At 45.4% G+C, this 14,961-nt stretch overlaps 1 protein-coding gene across 5 annotated transcripts in view; it reads right to left on the bottom strand.

The window, feature by feature from the left end:
- Positions 1-14,961, bottom strand: part of rabep1 (rabaptin, RAB GTPase binding effector protein 1) — a 209,064-nt gene that overhangs the window by 168,900 nt on the left and 25,203 nt on the right. Inside the window, exon 1 of one of the 5 annotated variants that reach the window (XM_068010046.1) lies at positions 9,508-9,535. The exons of the other annotated variants lie outside the window; for them this stretch is intronic. Within the exon in view, the coding sequence (XP_067866147.1) occupies positions 9,508-9,520 (13 nt within the window). The 5' untranslated portion in view covers positions 9,521-9,535. Of the gene's footprint in view, positions 1-9,507; positions 9,536-14,961 lie in introns of those variants that run through there. 5 annotated transcript variants of the gene reach the window in all.

The raw sequence follows: 14,961 nt of genomic DNA, 5'->3' as shown, positions 1-14,961 counted from the left end.
AGATAGAGTGCAAGGCCTGAAGTGGTTGGCTTTAGCCTGATTAACAGCAAGGATATCAAATTGGGGAGGGGTGCTGCATGAGAGAGATGGCACAACACTAACTGCCAGCAAGAAATGGACTGGGGAGAAGGCCAAAGCACTAAGCCAAAGGCCAAGCCTTTTTAAAAAATTCGTTCATGGGGACGCGGGCGTCGCTGACTAGGCCAGCATTTATTGCCTATCCCTAATTGCCCTCGAGAAGGTGGTGGTGAGTTGCCTTCTTGAACTGCTGCAGTCCATGTGGGGTTGGGATACCCACAGTGCTGTTAGGAAGGGAGTTCCAGCGACAATGAAGGAATGGTGATATAGTTCCAAGTCAGGATGGTGAGTGGCTTGGAGGGGAACTTGAAGGTGGTGGTGTTCCCATGCATCTGCTGCTCTTGTCCTTCTAGGTGGTAGAGGTTTCGGGTTTGGAAGGTACTGTCTAAGGAGCCTTGGTGTGTTGCTGCAGTGCATCTTGTAGATGGTACACACTGCTGCCACTGTGTGTCGGTGGGGGAGGGAGTGAATGTTTGTGGATGGGGTGCCAATCAATAGGGCTGCTTTTTCCTGGATGGTGTCGAGCTTCTTGAGTGTTGTTGGAGCTGCACTCATCCAGGCAAGTGGAGAGTATTCCATCACACTCCTGACTTGTACCTTGTAGATGGTGGACAGGCTTTGCGCAGTCAGGAGGAGGATTACTAGCCTTTGACCTGCTCTTGTAGCCACTGTATTTATATGGCTACTCTGGTTCAGTTTCTGGTCAATGGTAACCTCACAGGATGTTGATAGTGGGGGATTCAGTGATCGTAATGTCATTGAATGTCATGGGGAGATGGTTAGATTCTCTCTTGTTGGAGATGGTCATTGCCTGGCACGAATGTTACTTGCCACTCATCAGCCCAAGCCTTGCCTATCTACACGGACTGCTTCAGTATCTGAGTCGTCGTGAATGGTGCTGAATGTTGTGCAATCAACGAACATCCCTACTTCTGACCTTATGATTGAAGGAAGATCATTGATGAAGCAGCTGAAGATGGTTGGGCCAATGCCACTAACCTGAGGAATTCCTGCAGTCATGTCCAGCGACTGAGATGATTGACCTCCAACAACCACAACCAGCTTCTTTTGCACTAGGTATGACTCCAACCAGCGGAGGGTTTTCCCCGATTCCCATTGCCTTCAGTTTTGCTTGGGCTCCTTGATGCATACTTGGTCAAATGCTGCCTTGATGTCAAGGGCAGTCACTCTCACCTCACCTCTTGAATTCAGCTCTTTTGTCCATGTTTGAACCAAGGCTGTAATGAGGTCAGGAGCTGAGTGGTCCTGGCAGAATCCAAACTAAGCGTCACTGAGCAGGATATTGCTAAGCAAGTGCCACTTGATAGCACTGTCAACGATACCTTCCATCACTTTACTGATGATTGAGAGTAGACTGATGGGGCAGTAATTGGTCAGGTTGGACTTGTCCTGCTTTTTGTGTACAGGACATACCTGGGAAATTGTCCACATTGCCGGGTAGATACCAGTGTTGTGGCTGTTCTGCAATAGCTCGGCAAGAAGTGTGGCAAGTTCTGGAGCACAGGGCTTCAGTACTATTGCTGGAATGTTGTCAGTGCCCATAGCCTTTGCAGTATCCAGTGTCTTCAGTCATTTCTGGATATCAAGCGGAGTGAATCGAATTAGCATCGGTGATGCTGGGGACTTCAGGCGGAGGCCGAGATGGATCATCCAATCGGCACTTTTGCCTGAAGACTATTGCACAGCCTTATCTTTTGCACTAATGTGCTAGGCTACCCCATCATTGAGAATGGGGATCTTTGTGGAGCCATCTCCTCCAGTTAGTTGTTTAATTGCCCACTACCATTCACGACTGGATGTGGCAGGACTGCAGAGCTTAGATCTGATCCGTTGGTTACGGGATCACTCAGCTGTCTATCACATGCTGCTTACGCAATTTGGCACACAAGTAATCCTGGCTTGTAGCTTCACCAGATTGACACTTCATTTTGAGGTATGCCTGGTGCTGCTCCTGGCATGCCCTCTGGCACTCTTCATTGTACATGCAGATACCATGCAGGTGAGGAGTAAGCCAGAGCCCAAGGCTCGATGTTTGGTGGCTACAAGAGGGTCTAGTTGGTGTTGGGATCACTGGAAAGGGCGAGGTGGTGAGAGGGGTCCTGGGCACCTTGAAAATTGAGACTTAGCGGCTGAAAAACATTGCAAGAAACATACAGAAAGACCAAAATGGAGGAAAGTCCTGCCCCAGTGCCACTTAGTGACAGGGTGCCATCAAACTAATGTGGGATCACAAAATTTAATATTCCATTATAACATGTTGAGATAGCAATTTGCTGTTATGATTTCCCAAAATATTCACAGAAAAGACGACTTCTAAATTGTGATACATGAAGTAAGCTTAATATGGACAAGTGCATGCCATGTGCAACACATTAATTACAGATGTGTAACATATTAATGGTAAGATGTGCACTTGATAGTTATTATTGCTCTCTGACCTACAGTGGCTCCCCAGTTAAGCAACAGCTCGATTTTAAAATTGTTTTCCAATCTCTCCATGGACTTGCCCCTCCCTGCCTCAGTAACCTCCTTCAGCCTCACAGCCCTCTAAGATACCTGTGCTCCTCCAATTCTAATCTCTTGAGCATCTCGAATTTTAATCACTTCACTGATGGCCGTGCCTTCAGCTGCCAAGTGCCTAAGCTCTGTAATTCCTTCCACAAACCTCTCTGCCTCTCTCCCTCTCTTTAAACTTACCTTTTTGATCAAGCTTTTGGTCATCTGCCCCAATAGCTCCTTGAGTGATTTGGTGTCAAATTTCCTTTGCTAACACTGATGTGAAGTGTCTTGGGATGTTTTACTATGTTAAAGGTGCTATATAAATGCATAAATTCATGTTGCTGAGATAATTAAAGGTAAAAGCAAGATGGCTGAGAGCTCAGCAGGCCCTGGACAATATCTGTGGACTGTGGCACACCAATTTGCCAGGACACAGGATCGAACGAGTGATGGGATACATTAGCACTGCCTGACCTTCCATCTTTTTCCACAGTGGCCCAATATCACTATATTGCTGCAATGCCCAAGTACAACAGGCCAATGACAGTTGCAGTATGTCCAAACCAAAGGTGATGACATGTGCATGGGAGGGTTTCTATTGTAGGTTGGAGTGACCTGAAGTGTGCACGAGGTAAAAGATTGTGTGCATAGGTGAGCAATAAACGTGTGACATGTTGAAAGGCAGTATTTAGTGGTGTGTATTCGTGCACTTGGCACGTGTTATTGCCCAGGTTCCTTCAAGAATATTACCACCTTTTGCTATATCTATTCCTGGAGGTACGACACAAAGTTTAACTTAGCTGCCACCTTCTGCCATCCTGTGGAGGATGCCCTCCATGGACCACCTCATGCAGAAAAGCCATGAAACAGCTCAGGGCCTGTGTTGCTCCAAAACTTGTCCAAAGGGTCAATTTGTGACTCAATATTGGGTTTGTTGATACTTGCTGTTGACCTCCCAATGTTTTGCTTCATGCTCTTTTACCCATGACTCCTTTAGAAAATTTAAGTATATTTCTTTTAAAAATTAGCTTTTCTTAAGATGAAGATTTTTTGCCCCCTTACACCACAACATACCTTTAAGTGGCCACATCCCAATAATCTTCCCCGCAGCCCTCAAGGGGTTAACTTCACATTAAACTTTACATCCAGCTGTTTTGACAGCATTATCTATCCTGTTTCTTCAATATTAAGTTAATACCATTACCATTAACAACAGGCAAGTTTTGTACATCATACATAATCCTTTAGCATTATAACTGTACAATAATCTTTTCTGAACAGATGTATATTATTCATGTTTGTGTACGCTATAAAACAAGCTGGGCAGAGTTGGTCAAACATGGTATAGTTAATAACATATCCCGAAATATCTCAATGTACAATCACTCATACTATCACTCATACTATCGCAAATAAAACAGCCATGCAGAAAGCAGAAATGCTGAAATTGGGTTTACCTGTTAATAGACAGGCATTACAAAACACAAAGCTTACCCAACGGTTCAGATAGCGAGTAGATTGCCTGATGCAGAATTGAACCATACAGATGCCATGTCCAATTCACCAGCTGTGCTGAGTTAACTGGGGCAGCAGTTGGGAGGTTTACAAGCCCAAAACAGAGGCCATCTGCACACTACCTCTGCCAATCCCTCCACAATAGTTGCCAGCCACACACCCATCCCTTTGCTGAACCTAAACACCCTTTCCACCACAGCTTCTCATCAGGTCCATCACCTGTTCCTTTAAACCCTGCTGTTCCAGCTTCCACTTCTCTTCCTTGGCATCATATTCCCCAACACCAGCAAAACCATTACCATCCTATGACTCAATAACTTCAGCCTCAGGACCCCTACCGCTCTACCTCTCCTTTATCTTCAATGTCTTGGAATGTGTTCTTCTCTCTTAGTTATGCTTTCATCTTTACCAAAACTTGTTTTCGAAGACATTCCAAAACAGCTACAGCCCAATACCAATGTGAACTTGTCCAAAGTCACAAAGGTTCTCCTCTGCAACTATAATTATGGTTCACCATCTACTTCTCTTTCTTAGCTTCTCTTATTAGCAGCAGAGTCAAATTCTCCTCAACCATCCAATGCTCTCTCATGACAAAGTCGCCACATTTTCACCAATGATTTCTCTCCTCATAGCGAGAGGCAGCATGGTTTTGTGAAGGGGAGGTCGTGCCGCACTAACTTGATCGGGTTTTTTGAGGAAGTGACGCAGATGATTTATGAAGGAAGGGCAGTGGATGTTGTCTACATGGACTTCAGTAAAGCCTTTGACAAGGTCACTCATGGCAGACTGGTGCAAAAGGTGAAGTCACACGGGATCAGAGGTGAGCTGGCAAGATGGATACAGAACTGGCTTGGTCATAGAAGACAGAGGGTAGCAGTGGAAGGGTGCTTTTCTGAATGGAGGGCTGTGACTAGTGTTGTTCCGCAGGGATCAGTGCTGGGACCTTTGCTGTTTTTAGTATATATAAATGATTTGGAGGAAAATGTATCTGGTCTGATTAGTAAGTTTGCGGATTACACAAAGGTTGGTGGAATTGCGGATAGTGATGAGGATGGTCAGAGGATGCAGCAGGATATAGATCGGTTGGAGACTTGGGCAGAGAAATGGCAGATGGAGTTTAATCCGGACAAATGTGAGGTAATGCATTTTGGAAGGTCTAATACAGGTGGGAAGTATACAGTAAATGGCAGAACCCTTAGGAGTATTGACAGGCAGAGCTCTGGGCGTACAGGTCCACAGATCACTGAAAGTGACAATGCAGGTGGATAAGGTAGTCAAGAAGGCATACGGCATGCTTGCCTACATCGGTTGGGGCACAGAGTATAAAAATTGGCAAGTCATGCTGCAGCTGTACAGAACTTTAGTTAGGCCACACTTACAATATTGCGTACAATTCTGGTCACCACACTACCAGAAGGATGTGGAGGCTTTGGAGAGGGTACAGAAGAGATTTACCAGGATGTTGCCTGGTCTGGAGGGTATTAGCTATGAGGAGAGGTTGGATAAACTCGGATTGTTTTCACTGGAACGACGGAGGTGCAGGGGCGACCTGATAGAGGTTTACAAAGTTATGAGTGGCATGGACAGAGTGGATAGTCAGAAACTTTTTCCCATGGTGGAAGAGTCAGTTACTAGGGGACATAGGTTTAAGGTGCGAGGGGCAAAGTTTCGAGGGGATATGCGAGGCAAGTTTTTTTTTACACAGATGGTGGTGAGTGCCTAGAACCTGCTGCCGGGGGAGGTGGTGGAAGCAGGTACGATAGCGACGTTTAAGAGGCATCTTCACAAATACATGAATAGGATGGGAAGAGAGGGATATGGACCCCGGAAGTGCAGAAGGTTTTAGTTTAGACAGTTATCATGATCGGCGCAGGCTTGGAGGGCTGAATGGCCTGTTCCTGTGCTGTACTGTTCTTTGTTCTTTTTGATAGCCTCTGGTGTGCATCAGGGCTCATACCTGAACCATCTTCATTCTCTACATCATAGAATCACAGAATTGTTACAGTGCAGGAGGCCACTAGGCCCATCCTGTCTGAATTGGCTCTCCAAATGAGCAATTCACCTAATCCCATTCTCCCTCCTTCTCCCCGTAACCCTGCACATTCTTCCTTTTTAGATAACAGTCTAATTCCCTTTCGAATGCTTTGATTGAACCTGCCTCCACCCACTCTCAAGCACTGTATTCTAGACCTTAACCACTCACTGCGTGAAAAAGTTGTACCTCATGTCACTTTTGTTTCTTTTGTCAATCATATTAAATCTGTGCCCTCGCATTCTCGATCCTTTCACGAGTGGAAACAATTTTCCCCTATCTACTCTGTCCAGGTCCCTCATGATTTTGAATACCTCTATCAAATCTCCTCGCAGCCTTCTCTTCAAAAGAAACATTCCCAACTCCTCCAATCTACCTTCATACCTGAATTGGCTAATTCCTGGAAACATTCGTGTGAATCTTTCCTGTACTCTGTCCAATGCCTTCACATCTTTCCTAAAGTACAGCGCCCAGAATTGGAGCAGAGGCCAAACCAGTGCCATATACAAGTTCAACATAACTTCCTCGCTCTTGTACTCTATGCCCCTACTGTATGCTCTATTAACCATTCTCAACCTGTCCGGCCACCTTCAATGACTTATACACATATTTCCCCCAGGTCCCTCTGCTCATGCATCCCCTTCAGAGTTGTACCCTTTACGTTATATTGTGTCTCCATGTTCTTCCTACCAAAATGATTCACCTCACATTTCTCTACATTAAACTTCAACTGCCACTTGTCCGCCCATTCCACCAACTTGTCTATGTTGTTCTGAAGTTCTACACTATCTTCCTCACAGTTCACAACCCTTCCAAGTTTTGTATCATCTGCAAACTTTGAAATTGTGCCCTGTACACCAAGGTCTAGGTCATTAATATATACTAGGTAGAGCAAGGGTCCCAATACTGTCCCTGGGGAACTCCACTACAAACCTTCCTCCAGCTCAAAGAACATCCATTTACCACTACTGTTTCCTGTCACTCAGCCAATTTCATATCCACATTGCTACTATCCCTTTTATTCCATGAGCTATAACTTTGGTCACAAGTCTGTTGTGCAGCACTATATCAAATGCCTTTTGGAAGTCCATGTACACCACATCAACAATGCCCTCATCAACCCTCACTGTTACCTCTTCATAAAACTCCAGCAAGTTAAACATGATTTTCCCTTAAGAAATCCATGCTGGCTTTCCTTAATTAACCCACATTTGTCGATATGACTATAAATTTTGTCCCAAATTATTGTTTCTAGAAGTTTCCCCACCACAAAAGTTAAACTGACTGGCCTGTAGTTGCCGGGATTGTCTTTATGTCTATTTTTGAACAAGGGCGTAACATTTACAATTCTCCAGTCCTCTGGCACCACCCCCGCATCTAAGGAAGACTGAAAAATTATGGCCAGTATCTCTGCAATTTCCACTCTCACATCCCTCAGTATCCTTGGATGCATCTCATCTGGTTCTGGTGCTTTATCAACTTTAAGTACAGACAGCCTATCAAAACCTGATCAATTTTAAATAATTTTAGTGTATTAATTACCTCCTCTTTCACTGTGGCCTGGGTAACATCATCTTCCTTGCCAATGACAGATGCAACGTGTTCATTTTAATACCTCAGCTAGTCCCCCTGCCTCCATGCGTAAATTCCCCTTTTGGCCCCTAATCAGCCCTACTCCACCTTTTACTATTAATATGCCTACAGAAGACTTTGTGATTCCCCTTTATGTTAGCTGCCAGTCTCTGGTCATATTCTCTCTTTGCTTCCCTTATTTGCCTTTTCACTTCCCCTCTGACCCTTCTATATTCAGCCTGGTTCTCCATTGTATTATCTACTTGATATCTGTCATAAGCACACTTTTGCTTCATTTTCATCTCATCTTTTTTGGCATCCAGGGAGCTTTGGATTTATTTGCCCTACCTTTCCCCTTCAAGAGAATATACCTTGACTGTGCCTGAACACACGCTTCTTTGAAGGTAGCCCATTGTTCAGCTACTGTTTCTCCTGCCAACCTTTGACTGCAATTTATTCAGCCCAGATCCATTCTTACGCTACTGACATTGGCTTTCCCCCAGTTAATTATTCCTACTCTGTTCTTTGTCCTTTTCCATAACCAACCTAAACCTTACGATACTTTGATCACTGTCCCCTAAATGTTCTCCTATTGACATTTGATCCACGGGGCCCACCTCATTCCCAAGAACCAGATTGACGGATATCCTTTCTCTCCTTAATCAATACACCCTTTTCTTCCTTTTTGGTCTTTCCTGAACACCTTGTATCCAGGAATATTTAACACCCAGTCCTGCCCTTCTTTGAGCCAGGTGTTTGTAGCCACATCATATTTCCACAGATCAATCTGCGCCTGTAACTTGCCAATCATATTAGAATAAACTTTTTTCTCTGAGGGTCATGAGTCTTTGGAACTCTCTTCCTCAAAAGGCTGTGAAAGCAGAGTCTTTAAATATTTTTAAGGCAGAGGTGGATAGATTATTGATAAGCAAGTGGGTGAAAGGTTATTGGAGGTAGGCAGGAATGTGGAGTTGAGGTTGCAATCAGATCAGCCATGATCTTATTGAATGGCGTAGCAGGCTCGAGGTGCTGCGTGGCCTACTCCTGCTCCTAATTCATATGTATGTTTATGCCTTCGCATATATGTACGTTAGCTCTGATTTATAATTTATTATTTTCTCCCTTACTCTGACTCCACCCAAGAACTTGCTATTCCCTACTCAAGTGCTATCTATTTATCTATTTCTCCCAGTATTCTGTGCATCTTGCTATTCCTCTCTGATAATTCCTCCTGGTTCCCGTGCCCCTGCCAAGTTCGGTTAAATCCTCCCCAATAGCACTAGCAGATTGCCCTGCAAGATGCAATTTGTCTGGCCTGTACAGGTCCCAGTGTCCCAGGAACCTAAACCCCTCCCTACTGCACCATCTTTCCAGCCACACATTCATCTGCACTATCTATTTCTAAACTCACTTGTGCCTTTTACTACATAAGAATAGAGTCCACTTCTATGCTTACGATCACAACAGTCAACTTTACCTCTCTACCCTACTGTTTGTCACCCAATACCCTCTGGCTATCCAGATAATATAAGGATCAGTTACAACTTGCAGACAACAGTGGAAAAACCAAAGCCATCCTCTAGCTCTGACCAGTATCTTCATGCCACTTGGACCTCATCAACAGCCCTGACTGCCACCTCAAGCCAAACCCAGAGGTGCAAAGCCTCAGCTTCCTGTATGACCACAAACTCCCTTACCTGCATTTAAGATTGCTTTCTTCCACATTGTAACATGACCCTAAGCAGCAGTCGGCAATGCAGAGTCTACACATTTCTCACTTCAATGCTCACCACAAATATCCATAACACTGCAGCCTACATCATCTCCCGGACAAAGTCTCGACTTCTCACCGTCTCCTTGCCAAATGACACAGGCTTCCAACAGATGAATGCTAAGACCTCATTCATGTATTCAGATCTCTCCATGGCCTCACTCTACCCCACTTTAGCAATTTCCTCCAGCTATATGTTGCTGAAGGCACCCTTCACTCACTCGACACCATTTCCTTCCCCTATCAGCAGCCATTCAACCACAATACTGAAGCCACAGGAACACCATCTCAAAGTCTGAGCCTTGCCACTTCCCTAATATCAACCCCTCTCTTTTTCTGTGTTTTTGCAATCCCCCCCACCCCTCAATTACCCTCTTGTCTCACTCTCAGTATCCACTTTCCTGTAACATTCAAGAGATGTTTGATGTGTGCTATATAAATACAAGTAATAGTTGGAATTTGGTGAGAATGAGAATTTGGTGCAGAGGGGGAAGGAAGTTCTAAATTTTGCCTCCAGTACTTGTAGTAGTTCATGCGAGCTTGAGGCAGTATTTAAAAATTTTGTCCAGTGCTTAGTGTTAATCAGGGTATAGAAAGAAAAGTATGTACAAATTATTCATAAATAATGTAAATAATCTAGACTAAGAAATGGCAATGTGTGTCTGGACTCCAGTGTGTGGGAGTTTGTGGACAGCAAGACAGTTTTGAGCAAACACACGTGTAGTAGGTGTCTCCGTCTCAAATCTGTCCACCTTAGAGTCATTGAACTGCAGCGTGAGTTGGAGACACTCTGACACATAACGGAGTGATAGAATTGTCTGGACAATGTGCTTCAGACCTCAATCACACTCCATAAAGAGATGCAGTGTTGGTGCATACAGTTGGCGTGACCAATAGTATACTCCAAAGGCACAGGAGTGCCGGCCACCAGCACCAATATTGCACCAGGGCAGACGTCGGGAGCGAAAAGGTAATTTATTCCTTTATTTAAATTAATTAACATTTAAATTTGGCTCCCGTTGCCGAGTGGCGAGGGGGGTTGCCGCCACAAGGCCTCGCCACCACCAGCAATATGGGGCCGGGCCTTCCCGGCGTTGAGGCCCATGACAGGCCTCTTGCCAGAGGCATTTTGTGCACACGCCACGACCCCCAAAGTCGGGGGATCTGTAAAATCCGCCCCCTTATTCTCAGACTGTGACCCCATGTTCTAAATTCCCCAGCTAGGGGAAACATTTTATCAACATCTACCCTGTTAAGTCCCTTAAGAATTTTATATGTTTCAATTAGATCACCTCCTTCTTCTAAATGCCAGGGAATATAGGCCGACTCTGCTTAATCTCTCCCTTCAGAAAAATCTCCTCATCCCAGGAACCAGTCTAGTGAACCATCATTGCACTCCCACCAGGGCAAATATGTCCTTCCTTAGGCAACGAAACCAAAACTGCACACAGTACCCAACCAGTAAGACCGCCTATTCCCACCTCTGTAACATCGTCCAACTCCGCCCCGCCCTAGCTCATCTGCTGCTGAAACCTTCATTCATGCCATAGTTACCACGAGACTTGACTATTCCAACACACTCCAAGCAGCCTCCCACATTCTACCGCTTGCAAGTTTGAGGCCATCCAAAGCTCTGCTGCCCACGCCCTGACTTGCCCCAAGTCCAGTTCACCCATCACCCGTGCTCACTGACCTACACTTGCTCCCGGTTAAGCAGCGCTTGATCCTAAATGTTTTCAAATAATGGGCTGGTCACTCCCTATTTCTGATCTTCTCCAGCCTCTTAACCAACATTCCCTCTAATTTTTTTTTTTGCAGTGCGTAGGTGATCTAATAAAGTGTGCAGCCTCTAACTTTTTTTTTACTCAGCCATGCATACATGGTAACTTAAGGGGGCCAACTTGTGTATGGCCTGCGTGGGCAATTTTTGGTTGCTGTTGACTTACAGGGAACATTGCCCACAACCCTCTGAGATTGCTGCGCTCATCTAATCCTGACATCTTGAGCATGGTCATTGGTGACCAGACCTTCAGCTGCCCAAGCTGTAAGTTCTGGAATTCCCTCCCTAAACCTCTCCATCTCTCTTTCCTCCTCGAGGACGCTCCATAAAACTTACTCTCTGACCAAATTTTTGGCCATCTGCTCTAATATCGCCTTATGTGCCATGGTGTTAAATGTTGTTTTATAATGCTCATGAAGCACCTTGGGGGACGTTTTATTGCATTAAAGGCACTATACAAATTGTTGTTGGGCAGGAAGGAACTGGACCACTTGAATCAGGCGGGACTCAGGTGCTAGCGGAAATAATAAATAGGGCATCATAAGCACCTTAAGCTAGTAAATGATGGAGGATGGGGTGGAGGGCTCAGGCAAAACAGGTAGTATAAATAATAGTTTGAAAACAAACAAAATGGAAGAGGGTAGAGCAATAGGCAGAAATTGTGCTTTAGGCAATACAGATAAAGGAAAAACTAAAAGTTGTAAAAATAATTAAATCAGGAGAGAGAAATAAGACAAGTGAGAAAAACATTTGAGCACAAGGACAGATTAGGATGTGTGGCTCAAGTAAGCGTTCTTTATACAAATCCATGGAGCATTAGGAACAAATTGAATGAATTGCAGGTGCAAATTCAACTTGGAGGGTATGACATGCAAAGTGGTCAGGACTGAGAAATAAATATACCAGGTCATAAGATATACAGGAAAGATAGGGAAAAATGGTAGAGGGGGTAGTGATTAAGGATGAAATCACTTCAGTGATAAGAGGCAATATAACAAGAGGCAGGTAGAAAGTGGAGACTTTATGGTTGGAATGAAGAAATAGAAAAGGATTTAAGACAGTAGTAGAGTGGTGAGTAGTCTTCTTTGTAGCAGCTGTGAAGTGTTAGAATGTATAAATGCTAAGATTAGACAAGCATGCAGAAAAGGCAGAGTGGTTTTAATGGGGGATTTCAACTTTCATATAGATCAGGATAAGCAGACTCTCTCATGTCGGAAAAGTAGTGTATTTGTCGAGCGTGCTCAGGATAGTTTTCTGCAACAATATGTCCAAGAAGGGTAGGCTGTGGCGTAGTGGTATCATCACTGGACTAGTAACCCAGAGACCCAGGGTATTTCTCTGGTGACATGGGTTCGAATTCCACCACAGCAGAAGGTGGAATTTGAATTTAATTAATAAAAAAAAATCTGGAATTAAAAAGCTAGTCTAATGATGGCCATGAAACCATTGTCGATTGTTGTAAAAAACCATCTGGTTCACTAATGTCCTTTAGGGAAGGAAATCTGCTGTCCTTACCTGGTCTGGCCTACATGTGACTCCAGACCCACAGCAATGTGGTTAACTCTTACATGCCCTCTGAAATGGCATAGCAAGCCACTCAGTTGTATCGAACTGCTACAAAGTCTATAAAAAGGAATGAAACCGGACGGACCACCTGACATCGACCTAAGCACCGGAAACGACAACGGCAAACCCAGCCCTGTCGACCCTGCAAAGTTCTCCTTACTAACAACTGGGGGCTTGTGCCAAAATTAGCAGAGCTGTCCCACAGACTAGTCATGCAACAGCCTGACACAGTCATACTCACGGAATCATACATTACAGACAATGTCCCAGACAATGCCATCACCATCCCCGGGTATGTCCTGTCCCACTGGCAGGACAGACCCACCAGAGGTGGTGGCACAGTGGTATACAGTAGGGAGGGAGTTGCCCTGGGAGTCCTCAACATCGACTCTGGACCCCATGAAGTCTCATGGTATCAGGTCAAACACGGGCAAGGTAACCTCCTACTGATTACCACCTACCGCCCTCCCTCAGCTGATGAGTCAGTACTCCTCCATGTTGAACACCACTTGGAGGAAGCACTGAGGGTGGCAAGGGCACAAAATGTACTCTGGGTGGGGGACTTCAATGTCCATCACCAAAAGTGGCTCGGTAGCACCACTACTGACCGAGCTGGCCGAGTCCTAATGGACATAGCTGCTAGACTGGGTCTGCGGCAGGTGGTGGGGGAACCAACACAAGGGAAAAACATACTTGCCCTCGTCCTCACCAATCTGCCTGCTGCAGATGCTTCTGTCCATGACAGTATTGGTAGGAGTGACCACCGCACAGTACTTGTGGAGACGAAGTCCTGCCTTCACATTGAGGATACCGTCCATCGTGTTGTGTGGCACTATCACCGTGCTAAATGGGATAGATTTCGAGCAGATCTAGCAATGCTAAACTGGGCATCCATGAGGCGCTGTGGGCCAGCAGCAGCAGCAGAATTGCACTCATCCACAATTTGTAACCTCATGGCCCGGCATATCCCCCACTCCACCATTACCATCAAGCCAGGAGACCAACCCTGGCTCAATGAAGAATGCAGGAGGGCATGCCAGGAGCAGCACCAGGCATACCTCAAAATGAAGTGTCAACCTGGTGAAGGAACAACCCAGGACTACTTGCATGCCAAACTGCGTAAGCAGCATGCGATAGACAGAGCTAAGCGATCCCATAACCAATGGATCAGATCTAAGCTCTGCAGTCCTGCCACATCCAGCCGTGAATGGTGATGGACAATTAAACAACTAACTGGAGGAGGTGGCTCCACAAATATCTCCATCTCAATGACGGGGGAGCCCAGCACATCAGTGCGAAAGATAAGGCTGAAACATTTGCAACAATCTTCAGCCAGAAATGCTGAGTGGATGATCCATCTCGGCCTCCTCCTGAAGTCCCCAGCATCACAGATGCCAGACTTCAGCCAATTCGATTCACTCCGCTTGATATCAAGAAACGACTGAAGGCACTGGATACTGCAAAAGCTACGGGCCCTGACAATATTCCAGCAATAGTACTGAAGACCTGTGCCCCAGAACTTGCTGCGCCCCTAGCCAAGCTGTTCCAGTACAGCTACAACACTGGCATCTATCCTGCAATGTGGAAAATTGCCCAGGTATGTCCTGTACACAAAAAGCAGGACAAGTCCAACACGGCCAATTACCACCCCATCAGCCTACTCTCAATAATCAGTAAAGTGATGGAAGGTGTCATCAACAGTGCCATCAAGTGGCACTTGCTTAGCAATAACCTGCTCAGTGACGCTCAGTCTGGGTTCCGCCAGGGCCACTCAGCTCCTGACCTCATTACAGCCTTGGTTCAAACATGGACAAAAGAGCTGAACTCGTGAGGTGAGAGTGACTGCCCTTGATGTCAAGGCAGCATTTGACCGAGTATGGCATCAAGGAGCCCTGGCAAAACTGAGGTCAATGGGAATCAGGGAGAAAACCCTCCACTGGCTGGAGTCATACCTAGCTCAAAGGAAGATGGGTGTGGCTGTTGGAGGTCAATCATCTCAGTCGCTGGACATGACTGCAGGAATTCCTCAGGTTAGTGGCATTGGCCCAACCATCTTCAGCTGCTTCATCAATGATCTTCCTTCAATCATAAGGTCAGAAGTAGGGATGTTCGTTGATTGCACAACAT

This window comes from Heterodontus francisci, chromosome 30, assembly GCF_036365525.1.
Source record: "Heterodontus francisci isolate sHetFra1 chromosome 30, sHetFra1.hap1, whole genome shotgun sequence".
Classification (NCBI taxonomy): Eukaryota; Metazoa; Chordata; class Chondrichthyes; order Heterodontiformes; family Heterodontidae; genus Heterodontus; species Heterodontus francisci.
This window is presented reverse-complemented; position numbering and strand designations above follow the sequence as displayed.